Below are 26,413 nucleotides of genomic sequence, written 5' to 3'. Positions count from 1 at the left end.
AAATGATCACCTACATTTATCCCCCTCTGCTCTACGGAGCGTTTTAGCATCTTTTAGGTCATTATTTTGATTTTCTGGCCTGCAGCAGCAGACAGGTATTTTCAATCTAGCTGCTCTGTACCAAACAACAACTGGACAAACAGTGACTAGCTAGTGAACGTAGGGGGGAATTTAGCAGCTAAAGATATTTCCCTTAGGAATTAATGATAGTAATGGCATAATGAAGCTTTGTGAACCAGTGTCTTTATTTTTTGTCTCTCTCTGTTCAACAAAGGGTGGAGAATACACTGAATTGCAATGTTTTAGGTCTTTCTCTAAAAACCAAGAGCACCATCTAGTGGGCTCAGAAAATAAAGACACTGGTTCACCAAGATTTATCTGGCCATCAATGGAGACTAATAATGGAGCCAATAGGAGAATGAAACTTGGACTTACTTTATCATGTCTCCGGAAACCTGACCCCAATTGAATGCTAAGGTTGCAGTTTGCTAACACATTAATTACTTCAGTAATCTATCTAACAATCCTGCTTCGTTATAAAGGCCTAAAACAATTTTAAAACTATCAACGTTATAGATCACATTATAAAGCACATCTCCGTTTAAATGAAATGTACAACCAAATGACAGCAAAAAGGTGATGGTATAGATGTAGCTTTTCATTCTCAGCATCACCTCTTGATTTATAAAAAAAAATCCAGAGACTGAGATTGAACAAAGGCACTTTGTTTTAGGTCACACAGCTCCAGTGATTATGGGTCACACTCAGGGGATTATGCTTACAAAAACAAAATGTATTGGAAAATCTCACTGTCAGGTATGTTCCAAAGTTGTATCAGGGGGTCAAGTATTCTGCACAGATCACATTACTTGAAAAATTGGAGTATGTTATTAAATTAAAACTGCCTCTAAAGACAACTAACCTTTCTGTGGTCTTCCTGTTGAGTTGGTAAGGGAAGCACATCTTCCATAGACCCACAAAGGTCAGACATTGTTTTGGTTTATATGTTAAAAGACCCAAATTCACTCGATAACCACTGGGTTGCGTATTGGTTTATCAGTCACTTTTCTATATTTTTGATTGTGGTCCGTTCTATTTAAATCAAGGCATAAGACCATGTGCAGATATTTGTGGTGTGTGTGCACGGTGTATGAAGATGCAAATGTTCTTCGTAGATCTCAGACTGTGATTGAACCCTGCACAGAAATTGAGTCCTTTTTTTTATAATCTTGACTGGTTTGTGTGTTTGTGTGTATGAGGGTGAGAAAGATATGTACATATGACTCATGAGCAGGTGTGCAGTAATAAACTACCAATAAACAAGGCTATGGGCATCCTCCTCTTTAACTCAGTGTGATTTATTTCCCGTTTATTGACATATTTTTTGTGCAGACTGTCGGCCATTCGAGGTCACAGGAAATCTAGAAACACTAATTAAAAGGTGCCTGGATTTGCTGTTTTAGTCTAGCTTTGATTAATCCCCCACCGATGAACACAGCTGCTGCATTGTTGCTGATTGTCAATCATTGGGATGAGGTAGATTTGACCATACATTATATAATTTATATACATCTTTGATTAAGATTCAGCTGGTGATGCATTGTGCAAATGCAATGTGTATTTGTTAAGTAATAGATACTCTAAAACAAGTAGTAAAAGACAGAAGAGTCATAACTTAATATTCATTCATTTTATTGGCAGAATTCTCTGTAGATAGACATGGCCTCTTCATTATGTAAGGCATGGCATGACATTAATGAAAATGTTAATTTTCTTTTAATCCAGCTAGGCCATTAAAGATCATTTTGAAAAGTGGCTGCATTCCACCTTGACTGTTGATAATTCTGTCAAAAAGGCTGAAAACGTCTGTGCCCAGGCCATTTATTAAATTGGTTAGATCAACAGCCTCAGTTTCTTGGGAGTGAGACTCATCTGGGCAAAACCCTGTGAGGTAAAAAATTAAATAAATCAATTTCATGTATTCCAGGGAAGAGGATTTCATGAGTGCACAACCTTATCAACCATGAAACTGAACAGAATGAGGCAGAGACAAAATATAGAGGGTTAGAGGTTAAAGTGGGGATAATTGACTTTTGGATCCCATGTATACATTTTACTACTGGCTTTACTGTTTTGTGTTTGTACATAGTTACATCACAAGTAAATATTGCTGCAGCTGCTGTACAAATAAAGGCACTTTTTACTATTGAAAGTGCAGGTGCATTCTGTATTCACACATGTTAAAAACATTAACCATTAAACATGCCATTATGAAAAAGTGAAAACAGAGCATATTCAAAACCTCAGGGGATATATTGTTGAAAAAAACATATGGCTTTAAAGCCTTGCAGCAAGTTTATATGTGTGAAAGATCATACCTCTTTCTGGGTCCAGGATAGAAGGTGCTGGTAAATTCAGACATTCTACCTGCTTGGTAAACTCTTCCAGCTCAGCAGCAGTCACTTTATTTCTCTTGCCTGAGAGAGAGAACAAGTGCAAGCAAAGGATACATATATATAAACTGTATATATCATGGAATGTTGAATTGGGTTAGAAAGTAAACACAAATTTATATTCTAATTTCAGATGATTTTTTGTGAAATGTTGGACACAATTTCCCCCCAACAAATCACTGATCTCTTGTAAGGTTTAAAGGGCCAAAACGGTTGGGAACCATTCGATTCAATTTTAATTATAGTATCATTGGTTTTAAAATGTACCAATGTGTTGTGTTTCAGAATGTTATCATATGTTTTTTTATGTAAAAGCTTAATCTGGGGTGCCCAGATAGCTCAGCTGGTAGAACAGGTGCCCATATATAGAGGTGGACTCCAACCTGCGGCCCTTTGCTGCACGTCATTCCCCCCTCCCTTTCCCCTTACATGTCTTCTGCTGTCCAAAATTAAAAGCTGAAAAATACCCGATATATTAAAATCTTAATCTGAAAAGTAAAACGTATTGAGTTACATGTGAAACAATAGAAAATTGCCAACCAGGTATCTTAATCTACGGTAGTATTAGACCCCCATTGCTTGATGACACTTGGATTAACACTGGATTGGATTTTTGCATCAAGTTGATAAAGTACTTGATTTGTCAGGTGTTTTTCTCTACTGACTACAGAAACATATTGTACAACAAAACATCCACCCCCTGTATAACCCATTCCAATGGTGTTCCCTAAGAACATGTTAGACCTGCTTTAGGAATTAAAGTGATATAATTTCTTCTACATTCATTTTATCAGTCTGTATGTAAATAAAAATAAAATCTTACTCAGAAGTTGGAGGCCGCTGTATGTTCGTCCTCCAATATCGTAATTTATGTAGGAAGCAAGGCAGTCAGGGCAGCCAGTAGTCAGTAGAACCTCTGAACCATTGAAAGGTTGCACTGGGGATACACACATACATAAACACACATCCACACACACACAAAGTCCACATTTTTTTGTTCAGGTACATGGTCAGTCAACATGTTTGTACAGTATGTTTGATCAATATTACTCACCTATAGACAGTGTATGGTTAGCCAAGGTCATCCTTGTTGTCAAAGTGAAGCAGCGACCAAACCTTACATAAGTAGACATTTTAAAAGGGAAATTACCCACTGACATGTTTTGAAATTGGTAAAGAACATCACTGGATTCTTCATGCAAAACTCTGGCTCCAATACAACCTGAATTCAATTTAAGCTTGAAATTACATTTTTTGAGACTGAAAAGCATTGATGGCACCACTCTCGTCAGCAGCAGTGATTTCCACCCTTGCGCTCTCCACAAACATCTTTGTCAGCAATTTGGATGCCGGGATGTTTGTGCTTTCTCCTATATACGTCCACTTGCCCAGCAGCTGAAACAGACAGTGTCTTGCTTAATTGCACAAGATGACAAATGGTCACATTGATGTGTGCCAATCTTTTAAAATACAAAATAATCCAACATGCAGAAAGTGAGATTGTGAGAAAGAGGTGACAAGTGAGATGAGAGAGTATCTCACCTCTTCTGTTCCGCTGATTTCAATTGGTTTGATCAGACTCTCACAGCTGGTCACAGGGGCTGATTGTCCACTGGACAGAAGACTGAGCACCGCCACAGCAACGTGAATAAAACTCATCATGGCTCGCCACATCTACTTGCACAAAGAACCTAAATCTGTGTGTCCTTGCGTACTGCACTGATCGTAGCTTCGAGCTGATTGTGGCTGCTTTAAGCCCAAACTGGGGCGGTAAAGTTCAGTTGTGTGTAGTCATGAGTTGTTTGCATATGTTGCAATCAAGTTTAAAGGTCAATGATGAAATATGTATTGATTTCTTTTCAGATAACTGAATAAGGAATCCAACATTTGGAAGATGACAAAGTGGTGATGTCAGATACTTCGATGCTTACTCTAAAAGAAAGACAAATAACAAAAGCTGGGAAATTAGTAACAGATGCTGCAGCTGGTTCGTTAACACAGAACTGTCTGAAAAGTCTTTGTTTAAAACTTTTGGAAAAAGGCAGGTGCTTTCAAAAAATACCTGGCAGATGATTGGATGAGCCACCTGTCTATCATGCCCACCATGTTATTTTGAACAAAAAGTTGCAGCCGTCACACACACCTTCCAGGTCCTAAACTGCCAGTAGCTCCTCACCGGACGCTGATTGATTTGGTCCGCTGCTGTTGGGACACACACATTACTTAAAGCTCGATAATTCTCATGTGATTTCGTGACATCGTGAGAATCCAGGGTGCAAGGTGCAAGGAAAGGAAATTAGAGCGATAAAACCAGCGGTTAAATTGCTCTGTGTCCCTCCAGGGCTAGAGACCAAGATATCCCATCTTCCCCATTTGTCCTATGACGTTACTTATTGTGGGGTTTCAGCTCGCAACGTCTTCAACTCTTTGGTTTCCGTCTCTTTTGAGTTATGTTTTAGGGCTGCCTTCAAATAGAACTTGTGATCTCGATGTTCTGACATGGAAAGTTGTTTAGTCGTGTTTGCCATTCAAGTGGTTAACTCGTGAGAATAGAAGTACTAGACAAATGCAACAAGGATGCCAAAGGACTCTACCTAAGGGTAACAATTTAGCAAGCTAGTGAGTGGGTAACGTAATGTTGGAAATCCATGATGGCAGAGGAAAAGGATGAGGCGGTTGGGAATAGTAAAATTTCCTCAAAGGTTGTCTTTTCATGTGCAAGCTTCCCACCCTCTCCATGAGGACCTATTGATATTAAGGGAGGCATTGTTCCTTCCATGCTTCTTCCCAAAGTCTACCATCAACTCTTTAGTCTTGCTGACATTCATGAGTAGGTTGTTGTACTGACACTAGTGGGTTAGGTGCTCTATTTCTTTCAGGTATAGGCCATTGTTCACTAGCACAACTCGTGAACTTGGAGCTTTCATAATTTGTCCACTTCCGACGTCGTTCATATTGACTCCTTCGTGAACACAGAAAATCAGACCCCATTTGAAGGCAGCATTATTCTGCCACCAGCAGTTTCGGTGACTATGGCTGCTTTCTGATCCACAGAGTACAGAAACAGTTCTCCCTATTCCCTGCTTCCTGATCACTGAATGTCAGTTAAGGTTAGTGTGTAACTTTTGTAGTTGTTCATTATCAAAATCTGTGTTGCCCGTTCAAAAACTTGTCTTTTTTTATGAATATTGACCACCACCATCAATTTCAAGTATTCCTATTGGCTTGAAATGTTACATTTGCGCTTGCATTAACTGGGGTTGACTATCCATAGTTATGCGCCATCTTAAAATACGTTAGCCAGTAAGGGACATACAGGATATACTGCTCCGGGTTTTGCGTTTTAGCTGTCACTTGATAAACTCACAGGTGCTGCTAATGGGTATTGTAGCATCCCAGCCTCGGCAACTTTGTAGAAGGAAACATGGAGTACCACACGTTATCTTAATACATTCTGCAGCAGACTGGGACAAATAAAAAATCAACCGGGAAATTTTGTGTTAACGTTAACACATTGGATACGTTGCTGATACTGTGGATATTTTACACTACTGAACTGAAATATTGAAACAAAAACTAATACTGTTATAAAACTTATTCTATTGAAATGTATGTAACTTGTGAATAAATGTGTTTTGATTCATTTAAAAGACGTACGCTGTTGATTTTAGCGAGGCCCGATGACTGTTGGGTAATCTTGCTTGTGAGCTTCAGACAAAGTGTTGTTCAGTTGTCCCCTACACAGTTTACTTTGAACAGAACATGTTTGCTCTCTAAGGTTTGAAATCTTACTTAACATGGTGGGATAACCTATTATGCAGTCCACTCAGGGAACTACTAGTTGATTGGAACACACCCATTATGTTGCTATAGCAGCCCCTATTGGCACAATTCAATAGCAGTCTACCATTTTGTCAGATCTGTGACAGAGCAAACACTGACACGCATCTTTTATCAATGCCACAAATGCTCTAGTTGGAGCATTATCTATAGCAGTGTTTCTCAAATGGGAATTATGCGTCCCCCTAGGGGTACTTTGGAGCACTGCAGGGGCTATGTGAGATTGTTTTTAAATATGGTAATTTAAAAATATCAGTCATGCATAATTCCCTAAAAAAATTATACTATAAGAGTAAATTAATTTAGTAATGGATTTTAAACATTTAAAGTAGCATTTACATGTTTTTCAGACACAAAGTTGTTATCCAACACTGTTTCATAGTTTAGAGTTGCTTCCACAGTTAATGTCTACTTTTAGGTATTTATTTACCACATTGTGTTTGTTTAACTATATTTACTTTTCATTGTCTCCTTATTATATCTACCACTAATTATAATAATGAGAAAACAAGGCAGTTCCTCCATTTAAATTTTTATTACATTTTCATATTGAGGCCTAATTATGTAAATCAGGGAAGGAATTCCACACTTTCCCATACATTATTACCTTGACACCCAATTGTAAATCAGTTCACAAATGTATCAAAAAAAACATCCAGGAGTCTTGCAACTTTATGTCCCATCTTGGCCTCTAATAAAGAGTTGAGGGCGCTGTTACCCTCCGAGGGCGAGATGTTGTCTGGGCAGATTTCTGTTTACATACACATTAGAATGAACTCAAAAAATCAGTTTGGCATTATGGAGGCACAGCATGTGGAGATTAATAGTTAAATTATTTACCGTAGTTTGTGTCTATCATTATGGGCGACGACATCTGGAGACATTCTGCTTGTGTCTTAAACGTCTCCACAACAGCAGGTGAGACACTCTGTCTCCTGCCTGGAAATAAAGATGTCTGCATTAGGAACCTTTCCTTAGAGAGATAGTCAGATAGTCAGTTGCTTTGTCATGTTAAATAAGGGTAAATTCAGTGTTTTAGGGACGAATAAGTGAGTTTCTTACTAAAAAGCAGAAGACTGGTGAAAGTATCTTTGCTAGAAATGACTGTTTCATGGACAACCAGACAGTCGGAGCAGTCAGTCGTCAGGTAGACTTCCTTGAGGTAGAATGGTTGCTCTGTGATGCACGCACAGGCGCACACACAAACACGCACACACACACACACACACACAAAAATAATGAATGCCGCTTCCACTCTAAAGAATCTATCTGATACACTTGTGGCTCATCCTCACTCACCAATTAACATTGTGCTGTTTTCAAAGGTCACATTGTATGTCAAGCTGGAACATTTGCCATATCTGTTGAGAAAAAAATAAAGGCTGCATCAGAACATAATATCATGATAGACCAGTAAGCCAGAAGAACAGCTATACATAAATTACTCCACCCCTCAAATTAAATTTGGCACACTTAAAGCAACACTAGAGAACTTTTTGTAACTTAAAATAATAATTACAAAATTGTTTCAGTGGTTCATCAACTAGTAAAAGGGTGAACGGCACTTCTGTATTCGCTTTGTGTTTCTCAACCAGCTATAACTGCACTATGCAAGTATGCCAGATTGGGTAGCAGTTCCAATGAGACACAATGGGACAATTCTGCTTCCAACCTGTAGGGGGACCAAAGCAGTATTAAGTTCTCTAGTGTTGCTTTCAAGCAGCAATAATCAAAATTTTTATATTATCAATGGAGCAAAAAATTCTAAGTAAATGTAATGTAAAAATGCATGCGTTCAAGTAACGTGGAAGGGGTTGCTTGTAGTGATGAACCCACAGAGAAGACTCTTCAGTTTCCCTCGCCTTTGTTTTGGACCCCAGGAAGACTAGCTGGTTGTCTAGGCGTCAGCTAATGGGGGTCCTTATAATAAATTCAAATAATTTGTGTCTTTCAACTTTTTATGATCCGCAACTTCACTGCTTTGACTCACTCTCACAGTCTCTCTCATCACTGCCGTTTCCAGAGAAATTCACGGTACGTACTGCTGCTACCTCACACTGGAACAAGTTACAGAAATCCATGAAACGTAAGTGAGCTGGTCTCATTGGTCGCTTTGAAGAGGATGTTGATTCACTTGGAGGCAACCACATCTGGCTTTAGATGTTTTACCTGATGTGTTTAAGATTGTGGTTGTTTTATGTTTGTGTATTTCGTGTGTGTGGTTGTACTGCTGCCTGTCTTGGCCCGCACACTCTTTTAAAAAGACATTTTTAATGTCAATGAGTCTGCCCCCGCGACCCGATACCGGATAAGCGGTCGAAGATGGATGGATGAGTCTCCTCCTAGTTAAGAAAAGGTAAAATTTAAATAAATAAAAAAGATACTAGATTGTACCCACTGAACGACAACATGGCATACTGTGCAAAGGTTGGGTTGACGCTTGCGTGGTGAGCCAGATATGTTCGCTGACTCGTTCGGTGGGTGTGATCTAGCATCTTCCCACATTCACCTGCTGCTACTCCAAATTAATGCTAATGTCACCCCCTATCTATCTGATGTCTACATAAGCAGCTGTTTGCTAATAGGTTGGCTAGGCCTATAACAACTTTATAAGCAGATAACATATTAATGGTGTGTTTTCAGCTTGTTTGCACTATCCAAAGTGGCCAAAAATATGTTTATTCCGAAGAGATTTCCAGTGATGTGATATAAAGTAGGCAAACGTGCATGATACTCGTTTACCTTTGCTTGTTGTCTCCAGACGTACAATAGTTTGAAGATGTTAGGTAAAAAAGCTAAAATACTTAATTCTAAAATCCAACATGCATCATTAGCAGTTTGCAGAGATTCAGTTTAAATTAATAGTGTGCTGTTGATGTTGCCATGTGACAAAAGCAAAACTATTTAGTACAGAAATATCTTATTAACAATATAATTATATACGTAGTTATAACAATACAAGTTTCTTCTTGTAACATTTTTACAACAGCAACAGGAAATATGCTTTGTAAAAACACAGTGAAACACAAAGCAACCGTTAGAATTCATCTTTACAGATGATATGGGACGCCTGTTAGTTGAAGAATCCCCCCCCCCCCCCCCTCCTAACAGCAGAAACATGTAGCCCTCAGCCCAGTGGTGTGAAAGCATATTTAAGGGGATTTACAGTCTCTGAGTCTGGATGAGATTGAGGATGTTGCTCTGGGTGGTTGCAGTGACGTCCAGCCACGCACTGGTCATCAGATGGCCCAGTGAACGGCTCCCTGGGAGGTCAGAGCTCCCGCCAATGTACAGCCACTTTCCCAACATCTAAAGCACACACACAGAATACACAATACATGTAAACATTTTTCATCCTCTGGGGCCGGGACCTGGGTTGAAGGGAGATATGACACACTAAATTAATATGTGAAGCATAGTTACAGGATTCACATTTTAAAATAAAAATGTTTCCCCTGATATGGCTTGATTAGTAGCTATATCAAACAAAAGATTGTGTGTTTTGGTAAGTTATGGTTTCACTTTCACACCTGTTTGAGGATAACAAGAATGTGTGAGTGTGCGTGTAACTGAACAGTTAAGGTTGTGTACTTTTGCAGAAAAGATATGTATAATTGAATTGTATCTATTGAAAACAGGAACGCTATATTTATTATTGACAAAAAGCAAGTTTAAATTAAACATAGCTACTTATGCAAAGAAAAGCGGAAGTGGACTTACGTCTTCATTGCTGAGAGTGATGGGTTTTAGCAGACTTTCACAGCTGCTCAGAGGAGCCGAGTGTCCCAGTGAGAGGAGACTCAGCAACACAACTACAGCAACACTCTTCTTCATCCTCTAGATGGCTCTTGTGTTGTTTTTCTCAAGCTTTCCCCCTGTGCCTCCCGGTTTGTCTTCAACACTCACTCTTTTATTTTGTCTTCAGTTGTCTTGTCACTGCCTGCCATCAAGTCTCCCTCCTGGATGCTCTGGATATCTCACCAGCATTTATTTACTTTCTGTGAACTGATGTAACAAGCAAACACCGAAGGGGGGGGGGGGGGGGGGGGGGGGGGGGGGGGGGGGGGACTTTGACCTGTTTGAGGAACTCACAGAATCTTGATCCAATCACATATGACAGTAGAGGCTGTTATATACCATATATATATATATATATATATATATATATATATATATATGCTAATGTACCCTCTCTGATCGGTCACTGAAACTTCATTTTATAAATATTTTATTTACATTTTGCAGTTTTCAATAGGAAACAGCAGCTATCCTATTAATAAAAGCCAATAAATGCACCATCATAGGCGGTATTTATTTTATTCTTTCTGCCAGCAGCAGTGATAGAGGATGTATTCAGCTCATTTGTTGTAGAAGTTTATGTGTAGGTGTAAGTGTGTCTGTACTTTATGTGAATGTCTTTGCACACATATTTCGATTTAAAAAAATAAGATAAATATAAAAAGTATCTAACACTGTTGGAACTTACATAAAGAGTATTTTGCAAGTTGAGTGTTATTATAAATTGGGTAAAAAGTAAGACTGTTAAAGTATACTGGCAATTGGATATTAAAAACTAAAATAAAACTGATGAAAAAAGTGATTAAACTACGGTCTTTAAGGTCAAATAATTAACTATTCATGCTGAGAAGACCTAAAAGTGCTACTGAGCTCAATGAGCTGCTGCAAGAGCCTAAATCAAACATATAGTACTATGAGCCTAAGTCACAAGTCCAAGTCAAACATTAATTTGAACTTTGACCTTTGTCCTTGCCAACTGATAACCACGGCTGTTGATCACCACTGGGACTATTTAAGAATGTGTTGAAATCACACAAATGTTAGGGAAAAACAAAATATTTCAGACCTAACAAATGTGATTTAAATAAATGCATGTATAGACTATACAGTTACCAATGGTGTGAAAGAGTAATATAAATCACTATTAGAAAACGAATATATGTGATAAATTATTGATCCATTTATTCCAAAAAAGTCACAAAAAGATGTCTTATCAAAAGTGTTTTTAATTGAACTTAACAAACCAACAAATGTCTATAGATGTCTTCATAAGGGACAAGAACAAACAAATGACAAAAAAGAGCTAAATCTGCGGATCGTCCTGACTATACAGTGAAATCTCCGAGCTTATTGTTACAGCAGTGCTCTGAAAGGAGTTATGGGGAGCAGAAGAGAGCGGGAGGGGAGCGAAGATAGACTGTTTTCCTGTCTGATGTCAGCTAGTGGTGGAAAGACAGATAAAGTAAAAAGGACGACAATCTCTCCTTTACCACCTCCTCTGCTCCATCCACTCTTTGCCTGAAGTGATGGTGAGGATGAACGACAGCAGGATGCAGGGGAATTAAGATTGATGGAGAGGGGAGTGACAGGAGGCATTGATCACTCTGCGACTTCCTGGTTTGTTGGTCTGTGCTCATCTTTTCCCTTTCCTTCTTTCTCATCTTGGTGGGACACGGAGGGACAGACAGGACCGGAGACAGACAGAGAAAGGAAAAACAGGAGGTGGTGATCACTACTCCATGGCCTCCTGGTTCTCCTGGTCTGCGCTGATCTCTTCGTTGGTCTCTTTGCCCTCCTTGCTCCTTTTGCTCTTCTTGTGTTTGTGCCTCCGGTGGCTGTCGCCCTCCTCGCTGTCGTGCCTTCTCCTGCTACTGCTGCTAATTGAAGGAGAAGGACCAAAGTGTAGAAAGGGCACAGAAGGGAGATTTGAGAGGTAGAGGAAAGAGTTTAGAGGGAGAGTAAAGGGCAGGGAGGTAAGGCAATAGGGGAAAGGAGATCAAAGATTAGGTAGGTAGGTATGAGAAAGAGATAAATTAAGACAAGAAGATCAATAGATGTAATAAAGAAAAGGCAAGGTGAAATGGAGATGGACAAAAGGGTAAAAAAAATAAGAGAGGCAGCATGGTGCCAAATCGGAATAATGGAGGTTTTGTCAATTGACCATTTGCTAAGCCCTTATCCCACTTAGCTGCTGTTCTTAAGGCTGTCGATCTTTCCGTTCCCGCATGCATGCAGTTTACAACGATAACAACCGCAGATTGATTTTAGAGGAAGACGAAAGCACATGTCCACTGGCTGGAAACTAGAGGCCTGCTTTTGTACCTGTCGCTGGCAGATTTTACGAGCTGTAGCTAACTAACCTTACCTCTATGAGTTGGTTGACAAGTTTGTCTCCAGCTGACTTGGTAATTTTTTCGATTTGTTTTTTCGAAACGAGAATGTAAAAAAGATTTAGAAATTACACTTTATATCTACATACACAATGTCACCCTAAAGACAGAAATACAAAAAAACGTCATTGTTCTTGTATTGCATTATAGAGCTATTTAGTATTACAAACTGAAATGATTCAGAAATAGATCACATTTAAAAAAAAAAAAGTATATAAGTATATTCTCACTTAAAGAGTTACAAGAGAAAAGGCTAACTGATGTGTTTAGCTAACCCAACATTAGCTCAGGTAGCACTGGCTGAAGTTTCAGGAGTTGAAATTTCCCCCAAATTCAATAAAGAGCAAGACAGACTTGTTGACATTAGCCTACACTCCAATAACATATAAGTCTTCTGAGTGAAATACTATACAGTGGATGTGCAAGTTGTCAATGTGGCTTTTTTAACAATACACTTTAAACTCTTTACATGAAGAGTACGACTTATACTACAGCTCCTTGCACCCTGCTCGAACATGTGAAGAAATCCAAATCTTGACAGGCCTGCTGTGCTTAGTTACAGTTTCTAAGCTATGATTGGACAATAACTATTCAGGGGGAGGGATTTAGCCAACTAGATTTTTTCCAACAACTTTTGTGTGTTTACGTACCTGCGAGAGGACTTGTGGCGACCCTCCTCTTTCTCTCGGTGCCGTCTCTCTCTGTGTCTTTCCTCTTTCTCTCGGCTCGAACGCTCACGGTGTCGCTCGGCATAACCACGCTCCTGGTACTCGCGGTAACGATACCGCTCCTCTTCACTATGAAGGTTGAAAAATCAAGAGCTTTCCCTTTACTATGTTGTGTTTGCATATCCAACAAGCCCATTCTCTGACTAAAATACAGATTCTTGTAGTGTGTTCCATTTACTTCAGAAGTCAGAAAAAGCAGCCGGGAAAGACGTCACACCCAAGTTGACCACATTCCATTAAACAAGTCGGATTTCATTGAGGGTTTGTTCTAACCAGTTTAGCCATTGTTAGCAATAACAGTAAACCCATTAGGCAGTTTTTCGTGCATACAACCACAATAACAACATGTCCACAGATAGTAGTTGGACAGTACTGTGTTTAAATCAGAAGTGCTAGTAAACTGTATATTACTACAGCTTTCACTACTGTTGATGCACAGAGCAGCCATGTTGGATTTTGAGCTCATGGTAATGTGAGTTTCTCGACCGTCTTGACTCGGAAATCTGTCTTCCGAGTACACCATTAGTATTAAAGTCTGTGACTATGAGGGCATGAACATATCCCTGTTTGCCTAAAACAGGGATATTCAATTACAATTCAAGGGGGTCCAGTTTCTATAATTTCCTTCTAGCAAAAGTCCAAACCTCATAATGTCTAAAGTGCATCCTAAGCACCGAATTGGATAATGACACTAACTACATTTAACGCTTCAGTTGGTAGTTTACTTTTGGCGTCATTGGTCAAAACATTCTTAATAATCTTTCAGCATATTGTAATTCAAGTGGTCTGAGAGAAAACTAGACTTCTGTAACTCCTTCTTGGCTCCGTTTTCAGGTTTCAGTCAATCTAGCCGTGAGACTTCAGCCAATCACAGTCATATCCCTTTGGCAAAATTCTGTTCACTGTAAGGCTCAGGTCCGCAGCTAATTCAATCCTAAACTATTGGATAAGAGACTTTATTGTCATCCATCTATATACATTACATAGAGGAAAGAAATTGTGTAAAAATCCATTAGTCCACTTTATTGTCTATGGAGCGCACATGTGCGGTGAAAACAGTCAAGAGGTGGTCTGCTCGGGTTAACCTTAAGCCTAGCATGAACACCAGCACCAGTCTTTGACCAAAGGCTGAAGCAGTAGCACCACTTATTGCTAACATCCCAACGAATACAAACTGTAGGCTATGTGAGAGGAAACGTAAACATTTAGCATTCTGCTAACCCTAGCAAAGCTGCGGCTAATTCCATGTTTATTTAGCCAACCAGAGCCTAAAACTACAGTATGTCACCTCAAAGTGCTTTTCATAGAAAACAGGATGGCCGCTATCTAATGGCGTGAGTACTGTTAAATCTTACTGTATAAAGCCAGCGAATGCCTGTGCTCGCCTGATGGGAGGGGCTGGACAGAGAGGGGACATGGAGAGCTGCTGTTTAAATTATTGCAATTTAAAAAAAAAAAAATCTGCCTGCCCCCAGCTTTAAAATGAATCTGTCATGTCATGGCCAATTCCCGATCTACTTACTAGGATACAAGGATCGATAACAATATCGATAACTATCTGGCATATCAGATTGGTGCACCAATGGACAAAAACAGAGCTTGTGAAAGTGTGTGTTTTTGTCCCCCTCACCTGGTGTAGCCCATAGCTGAAGGGCTGTGCTCCCTCTCTCTTTCTCGCTCATGTGTCCTCTCTCTCTCTCTGGGCCTCTCTCTTTCCTTTTCTCTTTTGTCGTCTCGACGGGAATAGTAGTCCCAGGGTTTAGAGTTGTCCATCATGGGGGGCCAAGGCGGAGGCACCCCTCCAGCCATGAGTGGAGGGTATGCACCTGAACAGGTCATAAGGAGGGGAGCAGAAGACTTTATACTTTGAAATAAGACTTTGTTTGAATCCAGTCAGAAATTTGTTATGGTGAATAATTCATGTTAAACTGTTTCAAAACATACCTGCATTTCCAACAACATTAAAACCAATGAGATGAATATCTAGAATACACATTTGCATCTGTTAAAATATTGTTGGTTTTACGGTTTTTAACCCATTTCTGAGATTCTTTTCCGTGAATACCAAAACAGATCTCTTATTAAGATGGACTGAAAACAAATTTGATGTGTTGCTGTTAGTCTCGCATTGCCATACCTATCTCCACTGCAGTGTGGAGTAAGATCTGGTTACACCACACACTCTGGGTTGTTTGCATTTATTTAGACCAATCACAATCATCTTAAGTGGCACTAAGCTCGGGTGGCTCCTCAAAATGGTCTCGGGGAGGAACTTGTTTTTTGTTCATTTGCATCCCGCAAAAGAAAACGCCACATAAAATATTTAATTAAATTAACTGCTCACACAATACAGTAACTTGAGTGATTTAAATTAGATATTTTGGTCTATTTGTTCCGCAGTGTGTACTTCGTCCACTAATCCTCTCCGATCTTTCCAAAATGCCCCAGTTAAAGACTAAATGCTGTAAACATATTCTTTGTAAAATCATTTCCCTAAAGCACCAAGGAGGCCTGACTTGTTTCCTAAAGCAAACAGTTTAAGAATGGCCAGGTGAGGACAGCCAATTATCCTGGAATTGTATTTCCGCTGACCTATGTTGAGACTACGCTGATGATTACGCAGACAGATTATGTTTTAAATCTTCATACCTTGAGGGAAAGGGTAGGGAGGTACAGAGCGTCCATCATAACCTCCAGGGTGGCCACTGTGGAAAGAGAGGAAAGGCAAAATGTTACAGTGCGTTACAGTGTGCGTGTGTGTGTGTGTGTGTGTGTGTGTCCATATGCTCTTGATCTTCTTTCATGGCAAGGACCACATTTTGTTTTCAATAAGATGATTAAAGAACTCTGTCCTCATGGCCAAAATATCTACAATGATGCCAGTGTGTACGATGTTAAAACCCCAAAAGCATGCAAAACAATTTTTTTCACTAGGTTGTCATATTTGCTCTTTTTGCGGTCAGAAATAATGTAAACATGTTTATTTTTTAAATGTATTATTAATAGTTGTAAAACAAATAGCTAAAAAGGGTCTTCAATATCAGTAATTGCTTAATTTTGTCTCAGTTGGCCGGAGGGGTATGTCTGTGTTTGTGGTTGACTAACAGCAGCTAGTGAGTTTGTGAGAGTGTGCGTGAGTGGCGTTTGTGTGTCTGTTTTCCTGTGTGTGTTACCTGTCCATAGTGGGCATGATAGAAGGAGGGGGCCCGCTAGGTGGAGGAGGAAAACCAGGGGGAGGGACAGTAATGGGCAACCCTACAAGGGAGAAAGAGAGAATAAAACACAGTGAACAAAATAAAACCAACAAAATACAGGTTAAAATAGGAAGGCTGCTTTAAATCAAATACACACAAGCGACCCGCTAAAATGAAAGACGATGATGATAGTAAACTTACTGGGTGGGGGGATGAGTGGGGGTGCCGTGTTGACATTGGGTGGCGGAGGGAGGAAAGGAGGTGGGGGTATGTTTGGAGGAAGCGGTCCAGGAGGGAAGAAGGTGGGAATCTTTGCTTGAGTTGGCTCGGCGTCTGATTGTTCAGCGATTACCTGCACAACAACAGACAGGAAGATGTTGAGATGACAACACCCACTCGGCGCAGTGTCTTTTAACTTCTAGCTCTAGTTTAGTCAGAGCTCAGCTAACAGCATTTTTTTACTAGAAAAAATAAAAAATCACATTGAAAAACAAAGTGTTTTGATTTTTGATTTGATTGTCTGTGTTGCTTCTGTGTACCTGGATATTGTTGCCTTCTAGATTGTGTCTGCGTCGCCCTTCAACCCTGCTGATGGTGGCCGTCCCTCCACCTATCACGTCTATAGTACCACTTGTCTTCCTGGGAGGAGAATATAATAAAAAATTAAATAAACCAAGGCACTGAGCAAACACACCGTCTACATAATAAGCGATGTGCATTAACTAAACATAGATTAAGTCACAAAGCAGTCCTAACTCATTTTGGCACAGATCACTTACCTATGTTTTTGTTTTAAAAGAACTGTGAACTAGATATATATATAAATATATATGTATAGAGAGAGATATATTTGACTATATCTACACACACAGTCAAACCCGAAATTATTCATAACCCTGGTAAATTCTGACTTAGTTACTTTTATTCAACCAGCAAGTTTTTTCTTGATTAGAAATGACACAGGCGTCTCACAGAAGATAAGACAATGTACAAGTGGCATTGTTGTAGAAAATAATTATTACTCTTCTTTTATGTACATTTGAACAAAAAGTGGCATGTCCAAAATTATTCATACCCTTTGCAAACTGTCACAGTCTATGGGAAAATCTAAAGATTTCATTCCAAATAGTAGGTACACAAAAGCCTGCTTGGCCTTTGTAAATGCTCATCTTGACAAAGAAGAAGACTTCTGGCTGAAATTGAATTGTTTGGCCACAATGATGTAGCCTTCATTTGGCGTAAAAAAGGAGAAGCCTTCAACCCTAAGAACACCATCCTCACTGTCAAACATGGTGGCGGTGGTTGCTTTTCAGCCGGTCGACCTGGGAACCTAATCACAGCAAACAGCACCATGGAAAAGGAACAATACGTAAAAATTCTCAACAACATCATCAGGCAGTCTGCAGAGAAAATTGGACTTGGCAACCAGTGGAACTTTTAGCACGACAACGACCCAAAACTCAGCAAAAGTGGCGAAGAAAAGGTTAGCAGACAAAAACATTAACGTTTTGCAGTGGCCCAGCAGTTAGAGTCCTGACTTAAATCTATTTGAGAATCTGTGGAGGGCGCTAAAGATTCGGGTAACTGCAAGGAGAAACTCCAACCTGAAAGAGTTGGAGCTCATCGCTAAAAATGAATGGGCAAAAATACCAGTGGAGACATGCAAAAAGCTGGTCAGCAAGTATAGCAAGCATTTGATTGCTATAATAGCTAATAAAGGCTGTTCTATTGATTATTGAGATGGGTATAAATTATTTTGGACATGCTACTTTTTGTTCAAATGTAAATAAAAGAGAAATATTTTTTTCCCGCAATGATGCCTCTTGTACATCGTCTTATCTTCTGTGAGACGCTCGTGTCATTTCTAATCAAGAAAAAAACTTGCTGGTTGTATAAAAGTAACTTTAAGTCAATATTTGCCAGGGGTATGAATAATTACACACACAAGTGCAAACGCTTCAGTGTAATTACTTCTCAACTTGTCAGAGCTCTCTGGTTGAAAAAATATGTAACGGTGTCACTGTTTCTAAATGACCTCAGACCTACTTTAGCATTTCTGTACAGCGGTTTCTTGTTACTTATCGTCCAACATATACACTGATGGTGTCTTGAGAAAACTATGCATCTTCAAAAGACTTCGTGTTGCACGAGCCAGTGGCCTTTGAAGGGTTTTACCTTTAACAAATAAATTACGACCCTGCTGTTAAAGTTGTAACTTTAAGAAAAATGGGGAATAATGAATAAATGACGTGTCTAATCTCTTCATCTTTTTCAACTGGGATAATTTATTCTTATTAACAGGCCCCCAAAGAAATGAGCTGTGGATTAAGTTAAATGATTATATTCTATTGTCTCTTTCTAAAGCTCAGTTATTTATCATGCCATCAATCATTGGAATAATTCCCCACTGAATATACCTGAAATGAATAGCAAAGTCTCTTTCAAGTACCATCTGAAGATTAAAAATTGTGAGTAGGGAATGGACATATTTATTGTATGAATGAATGAATGTATAATACTTTTCTGTGGTGCGTTTCATGGTCAAGAAAAAACGCAAGGCCCTCTTTAAACACATTAACATGTAACACTTTTACACATTTCCCATCAGGCCCATTAATCTTGTAAGGACAAGGCCATGCCAACTTACGTATAATAGGACATGTCCTGAAGAGGCGGGCCAGGCCATTGAGGGGGAGAGATCCTAACATTTTGAAACAAAGGACAGTTGTAAAGGCGAGGAGAGTAACATCGGCCTAGACACACACGTACAACCCATGGGAAGACCTATTCTAACCACAGGGCATGTTACATCTTAAAAGTTAAAACACAAGAAATTAGGGATGCACTGATACAAAAAGTTTGGCTGATACGATACGAACCAATAAAATTGCTGTTATATTAGATAATGAATACATACCGATATGATCTGTATAAAAATATGGTAATCATATTCTGTACAAACCGAAAAATGTGTAAACACTGAATTTAAATTTTTTTTTATTTGCAAAACATTGGATAAGCTCATAGATCATAGATTTACCGCATTATTTTCTCTGAACAATTTACACGGCCACCATGAAAAAACGTCAACAACTGTATTAGTTTTAGGCTACTTCTATCACTTGTAGCAAGTGTATCACTTAACTAAAATCCAGTTTAAATTACATCAGTAAATCATTAACTTGGTTGATAAATCAAAATGTCCTGTTTAGGTTTTAGGACTAATCAGTGTTGTCCCTGGGTTGGCTACGGAGAGATCATTAAAGCAAAACTTGGAGGAGGTGCTTGTCACTAAGATGAAAATAGCTAGTCCACCTTAAAGCCAGCCCACCTTAAGTTAGTGAGCCTGAGCTAAAGTTCTCACTAGTTCCATGGCTGATACTAACCCCCTTCACTTTCTTTAACCAGCAGGTAGCAAGCAAGACATGGGAGCTGTGCTTGGGTCTTGAGGAGTTGGTAGCATTTATTCACTGACCGTACATACTGCACTGCAATATTCACAGCTATAACGTAACAGCTTACCTCATATTCACCCACACATACACACCTCCCTGTCTTTTCACTGCACACTCGCTAACGTGTGTGCTGCAGCTGTTTGCGTTTACACTGTTTGCTAAAAGCTTGCTCCTAATATTGTTTATGAACTTCTCGATGGCGGCTCTTTATTTGAGTGTTATGGTGTTGAAGTATTTGACAAGGCATCCCCCTTACACAATTTGATATGGCATGGATTGTATATTGCAATTTGTGTGATAAACGTCCAGACAGGACAGACACAGACACAGACACACACAGACACAGACACAGACACAGACCTTTGCCGATGTATTAAAAAAAAATGACTAGCATCAGCCGATACGAGATGATTGCCAATATATCGTGCATCCCCACAAGAAATATTTCACTGTGCAGTTTCAATTTCCTCTTGTATTAAGTTTTGTATTCCAGCCCTCCCTTGTCTACACACATAATCTAAGTTTCCATCCAAATGTAGTTCAAATTTAAACCAATTTCTAGAAAATCAGCAAAAGACTTGATGGCTATAAATTTAGAGTTGGGTGCCAAAAAACCCTTGCTGAAGAAAAAGAGGGTGCAACAAAATGATGTAATGCTTAATTAAAAGAATGCCTGTCAAACCTCAAATTAACGTGATGGAAATTTGAAATTTAGCTATGTTATGTATCAATTTGTCCCAATTTGGCTTCACACAGATCTGATGCTTTCGTCTGCGGACAATTAAGTCTCTACAGTGGGGCGGGTGCCGCAGGGCACATTTACGTGACATGATTTATGTACATTGGGATATGTGTTTTATTGATATACCAACCTTTCTACATCAGCCAAGCGTACATTTTTTGTGTTTTGTTTTTGTGTATTCTAAAAAATAATTATTTCAAGAGTTTTCGGTCCGGGTTTCTTATACTTAAACTGAAAATGCACGCAAAACAGGTGGATGGAAGTGCAGCTTATCAACTTTTCCGTACACACAACTTCAAGTGGAAACTGCACATGTGTTTTATTACCGGATATATTAATAAGTGAAGATAAAAGCAGAAGTGTTACCTGGGGACCTGACTGACAGAAGGCTTGTACAAGCTGATAGGAGATGTGAAGTCTGGCTTGGAGGTGTGAACAGGCAAAGTCGATATGTCCTTTTCATTACCTGTCCTGCCTTGCTGAACCTGAGAAAGATCCACAATACATTTGTTAATACATTTCCTGCGTTAATTATAGTAGAGAGTAGCAGATGAATTTTTTTGCCTAATTCATATTGAAAAAGATCAATGAATCTATTGAAGGCAGCCACTTTTTACAAAATATAGGTGATAGGCATGTATATCATGACACTATAATGTTTACTTGTGTAAATGGTGTTCTAACTTAAGAAAAAGCATTTCTGTAATTCATAATCTCATAATGTGAAGTTTCCAGTTAAACCCCGCAGGGAACTCCTCTGATTCCAACTAACGGAAAAGGAGAGGCTTATGATGAAATCAGAAAGGCGGTGAAATGTAGAGGGCGTTGGCAGAAAACAAACAGAGTAAGCACTGGTCACTCACAGTGATCTTGCTGGTCACCGAGCCGACAGTAGAGACCTCCAGGCCCATCCGCAGTCTCTTTTGTTTTTCACAGTAAGCCTTCCATGAGTCTTCATTGAAGCCGTAGTTAAAGTAGTCTGACAGGTCCGCTCCTACACACACACAAAACTTATGAAAAAAATGTACATGCTAGGCATGACATGCCATTGTAGATAACATTAAACATCCTGAAAATGCAAATAACAGCGGTACTTAAAAGAAAGGAAACACACACACACACCTGGCTTCCTCCAGGGTTTCTCCTCAAAGGACTCCATGTCCGCCTCCAGCACTGGAACCCCGTTAATGTTTCCAGGAGCATCCAGATCCACTCCCTTTATCTTGGAGGCTACAGAAAATAAACAACATAACATGTTAACTGGACACAGACATTCTGTCCAAACTCTTTACTCTCTGTGCACAATATAAATTATGTCTGTGTTTTGAACAGAACAGTGCCGAATAGTACAGAAAAGGAAAATCTGTTTTGTTTATGTCAAAACAGAAAGCAGTTTAAGAATAGAGGGCGATACCTTGAATAGAATGGGATAGGTCTTTGTCATATTCACAGGTACAACAAAATATCAAGTGCTCTCAGTCAGTGCATCAATTCATTGAATTTATAAAAATAAAAACCTTGTCCATAAGGTCTGGAGCCTGTTGTCTTTATGTTGAGATTGACAGGTGGAGCGCCATAAGTTCTAGGAGGAAAAATAAATAAATCCTGTTATTTACATCCCAAGCTCTCCTTTTAATTAGCTGTCATATATATCTTATATAATACCATATACAAGTAATGAATAGGAACAGTCAATTATGTGGTAAATAAGCTTCTTGAGCTGCTAATAGTGTAAAATGACAAGATCAATGCCTGTTTCAGTTACTTTTATTTGTTGTCCCTTCAAAGCTTTAGCATCGTTAGTTTGTTTGTGGACCAGCCAAGCTATTTTTGCCTCATGTCAAACAAGCTTATTAAGTACAATCAGGTAAAACGGAACTTTTTGTTTTGTTACAACAACAATATTAAAAGGTCCCTTGTCACTTAATGAGTTTTTTTAACGTTAATATGCATTCCCCCAGCCTGACTGTGGTCACCCAGTGGCTAGAAATGGTGATAGGTGTAAACCGAGCCCTGGGTATCTTGCTCTGCCTTTGAGAAAATGAAAGCTCAGATGGGCCTATCTGGAATCTTTCTCCTTATGAGGTCAAAAGGAGCAAGGTTACCTCCCCTTTCCCTGCTTTGCCCGCCCAGAGAATCTAGCCTGCCCATGAGAAAGAGAAACACATCAAGACTTTTAAACAAGCAAAGTGGCAGTTGGTCAAGGCCCCCCCCCTCCCCCCCTTTGCCCCCCTCCTCCTCAATAGCTACACACTCACACATTCAGGAATGGCATGTCCTAAGGAAAGCTCATTGTCGGACGGGCTCTAGTGGATTTAATTCTGCACAAAGGCTGAAGTTTGGCAAAAGAGACTTCAGATACAGTATTAGGGGACCACTAAGGCCTATATAAAAGCATCATGTGATGGGACCTTTAAAAATATGTTTGTTTAAAGTAGCAAATGACTGTTTAAATAATCTGCACACTTTGACCAAAACCTACGTGTACTGTGGAGCTCCAGTTTTAATGTCTCCAATGGTGACGCGGACATCATCGTCATCATCATCACTGTCGCTGTCACTGTCAACGTCCTCGCCTGCACCTTCACCTGCACCTTCACCTGTCGCCTGACAGATCATGGACGAAAGTAGGATGAGACAAGAACATTTCTTAGAAGGAGAGAAAACAATCAAAACTGTGGGGTGATCAAATATTCAAAAACAGACAAATAGCATGGCACACGTCACAACACATACTGTGACTGAGTGCATGCACGCTACCTACCTCGGAGGCCACTCCATTTCCTGTAGCATGTACAGCAGCAGCATCATCCTCTGTTGAAGCATCAGCAGGTGCACTGTAGATAAAATATGAAATTAAACATTACGTTTATTTCATTTTTGTTTTAAATTACAGGTAGCAGGACATAACTATAAAATATTCTAAACATCCTCAAATAAGGCAAATTAAATGCCGTGCAAAAATGCCTAATAAAAACCGCATTATGCATGCATTTTCTTTGTAACCTATGAATGCATACCTATAGATGTGGATATAAAGAAAAGGTTGTTATGCTTCTTTGTGGTTTCTCTTTGTGCTGCTGTAAGTAACTCCTCCTTCTCTGGATGTAAACATGTGTCTTTAAAGTTTTAAAATCACTTACACAAATCCAAGGTGTTTGAATGGGGGAACATGCATGTTAAATACCTGACTGCAGCATTCAGTTTGGCTTCTTCGTCCTCATCTTTGCTCTCAGACTCATCTGAAAGATGAAAAATGCAAAACAAAAATGATTTATTTGAACCATAACTAGTAGCTAGCTCAAAAGGCCATTCATTAGCTTCTAATGTTTAGCCTATGCACAAAATCCAAAAGAGAGTGACAGAATACGCATTTACCACATTTTAAGATTTAATACTAGCCAAATATATGACAGAGACACATTTAATCGCTTTATTTCTTAAGTTATACGGCCGCAAACGGCCGGGAAAAGTAAACCGTCGCTGCTAGCTTAGCTTTTAGGCTAACTCTCTAATCTTCTTATACCATATAACGTAGCTAGACGTTACAGCCATCTTCTCACAGTAGCAGACACTTTTGTTGGTTAGCAGTCCATTAACAGAGCGGCACACACAGTGATTAATGACTCATTCGGTCAAGAGGAGTTATGTTTGCGGACAGCATGTGGTTGTTGTTTTTTTTTACCTCCATATAGCCATTCCTCCTCCTCATCTCCAGCGCTGGCATCAGTGGTGGTTGTTTTGTCCGCTTCCTCCGCAGACATGTTCAGCTAACACGGAGCTACAAGCTCAACCGACAGCAGCGTCACAGAAATAATGTATAACAAATCTTCTGAATGCAGAAATACACGTACAATTTCAACGGGGAAATGCGGTTATGTACAAAATTATGCCTTCATTAGATTCATCTTCTACCTCTGCAAGTGAGTGTTTAAACCCGGAAGAAATTGTTGACGTCCCGCTAAGAGGAACGTGTCAGTGCAGATAACACAGCGTCCCCTGGCGGATGATCCACATCACGCTTTGTTCAGGTGGTGCTTCACAGGCCTTCATATTCTATGAAGGTTGTTGTTGATACTTGAGTTTTCAAAATTGTGTGCACAGTTCTAGTTGTTGTGTGTGTATAAAATGGAGAAAAACTGTAAAAAGTATAATATTTCCCTCTAAAATGTAGTGGAGTAAAAGTAAAATGTGGCATAAAATGGAAATACTCAAGTAAAGTACCTAAAAATATCACTTAAAGTACTTAGGGCCGACAACTCATTATTCCCCCATGGCCCCTAAGTGAATTTAATCTGACCATGGCCACAAGAGTGAGATCGGGCACTGATGTTGAACGATAACACTTGCAGTGCAGTCCAATTCACCCCAAAGGTGTTGCATTGGGTTAAGGTCAGGGCTGTGTGCAGGCCTGTCAAGTTCTTCTACACCAAACTGGGACTTCCTCACTGTTGCCACAAAGATGGACCCACACTTATGTGTAGCCTGTCATATATGTTGCATCCTTTATGTAGAACTAAGGGGCCTTGCACAAACTATAAAAAGTAGTCCCAGTTCAAAACAAGATGACGGTATATGCATGGCTGTGTCCCCCACGTTTGGCCATAAAGTGTAGAGATATGCAATTAAGTTGTAAATATAACAGAGTTAGAGAAGTGCAGTTGTGAGTGAAAAGTTGCAAGGTTATAGCATTGGACTGCAAAGGAAATTAACAAGGCACTCCGCCCTGCTCCAGTGGGCAGCATTAGGACTGTGGTTGTTGGATTTATTGAGCAGCAATAGGGTGTGGTAACCTATACAGACTGTAACTCTATAACTATAGCTGTGTTGATTTAAAGCAGGGCATTACTGGAAAAGAGAAAACGTCCTTAACATATAATAAATAGCTTTTTATTAAATTATTTGTAAACAACTTCTCTATAACACAGTAACAAAGTGATTAAGCGACTGACAGTTTTAATATAATACAAATAAAAAACAATGCAAGATTGAATGAGATGAACTAACAAACAAAAATGCAAGAGTTACAAAATAATGCCAAGTCAACTAAAAGTCAGCTTAAAATTTATATTTTTTTAACTGTATTTTAAAAGAAACTAGAATAGGTCGACTTGTGAGCAACAGTTTAGGTGTCACAACAACAAATGCATGGTCACCTCTGGTCAAAATCCCAGACTTGAGAGAGGAGATGTTTCTACCTGTTCTTCCAGGAATTGGCTTGGTATGTCATTGACTTTGGAACCAATCCATTTATTGCCTTCTGAGTGATCCTCAATTTATATATATTTTCTACCAGTTTTTCCAGAAAGTCCAAACATTCTACCACCCCGCCTTAGGTTTAAATGGATGATTTATTTTGTTCTCACTCACAGAGAGTGAGAAGTTCTGCATCCTTCTATACGTTTCAATCAAGCAGCAGCTGCAGGCTCACCATGAGCTAACTGATTGTTGTTCAGGTTCTGTTTGTACAAGAAGTTGCCCTATGTTACAAAGAGGACTGTTAATGCATTTATAGCCTTTGACCAGTTAAGTGGAAGCCACATTAGATTTGTCAATAAACGACAAAGGAAGGAAATCTGTGGATTCTCTCACCACCACCACTTTGGCTATCATCACTTCTTTACAGTGGTGATTATACAGAGGCGTGGACACCAATTACACATACTATGATCCTGAAAGGAAATCAATAAGGACATTTGCACATACAGTAGCTTACACATGGACATAGACGCAAGCATGTACAAACCCGATTCCAAAAAAGTTGGGACACTGTACAAATTGTGAATAAAAACAGAATGCAATGATGTGGAAGT

At 39.4% G+C, this 26,413-nt stretch overlaps 3 protein-coding genes and 1 long non-coding RNA gene across 4 annotated transcripts; 1 reads left to right on the top strand and 3 right to left on the bottom strand.

Moving 5' to 3' along the window:
- Positions 1-1,678: 1,678 nt before the first annotated feature.
- On the bottom strand, positions 1,679-4,262 carry LOC117951528. Its single transcript, XM_034883281.1, has 6 exons — positions 3,996-4,262; positions 3,703-3,848; positions 3,508-3,569; positions 3,277-3,390; positions 2,379-2,477; positions 1,679-1,944 (listed from the first exon to the last, which is right to left on the bottom strand). Exons 1-6 carry the CDS (start codon positions 4,125-4,127, stop codon positions 1,766-1,768), a joined length of 732 nt encoding a protein of 243 aa, XP_034739172.1. The 5' UTR covers positions 4,128-4,262; the 3' UTR covers positions 1,679-1,765.
- A 2,525-nt stretch (positions 4,263-6,787) lies between these two features.
- On the bottom strand, positions 6,788-10,300 carry LOC117951535. The gene is made up of 6 exons (XM_034883294.1): positions 10,014-10,300; positions 9,460-9,602; positions 7,593-7,654; positions 7,356-7,469; positions 7,134-7,232; positions 6,788-7,044 (listed from the first exon to the last, which is right to left on the bottom strand). The coding sequence occupies exons 1-6, from the start codon at positions 10,125-10,127 to the stop codon at positions 6,920-6,922; spliced, it is 657 nt and encodes a 218-aa protein (XP_034739185.1). The 5' UTR covers positions 10,128-10,300; the 3' UTR covers positions 6,788-6,919.
- On the top strand, positions 7,592-9,762 carry LOC117951551. Its single transcript, XR_004658206.1, has 2 exons — positions 7,592-7,656; positions 9,462-9,762. It is a non-coding gene; the product is annotated as an uncharacterized LOC117951551 (long non-coding RNA).
- A 999-nt stretch (positions 10,301-11,299) lies between the features above and the next one.
- Positions 11,300-24,580, bottom strand: fip1l1b (FIP1 like 1b (S. cerevisiae)). The gene is made up of 16 exons (XM_034883257.1): positions 24,286-24,580; positions 23,788-23,842; positions 23,365-23,437; positions 23,083-23,207; positions 22,118-22,182; positions 21,723-21,830; positions 21,464-21,594; positions 20,967-21,085; positions 19,051-19,104; positions 16,943-17,042; positions 16,605-16,755; positions 16,383-16,464; positions 15,859-15,914; positions 14,840-15,035; positions 13,132-13,278; positions 11,300-11,965 (listed from the first exon to the last, which is right to left on the bottom strand). The coding sequence occupies exons 1-16, from the start codon at positions 24,362-24,364 to the stop codon at positions 11,824-11,826; spliced, it is 1,683 nt and encodes a 560-aa protein (XP_034739148.1). The 5' UTR covers positions 24,365-24,580; the 3' UTR covers positions 11,300-11,823.
- Between the last annotated feature and the right edge of the window lie 1,833 nt (positions 24,581-26,413).

The sequence above is a fragment of the Etheostoma cragini genome, chromosome 2 (genome assembly GCF_013103735.1).
Source record: "Etheostoma cragini isolate CJK2018 chromosome 2, CSU_Ecrag_1.0, whole genome shotgun sequence".
In the NCBI taxonomy this organism is placed as follows: Eukaryota; Metazoa; Chordata; class Actinopteri; order Perciformes; family Percidae; genus Etheostoma; species Etheostoma cragini.
Note: the sequence above shows the minus strand (reverse complement) of the source record. Positions and strands in the feature narration are given on the sequence as shown.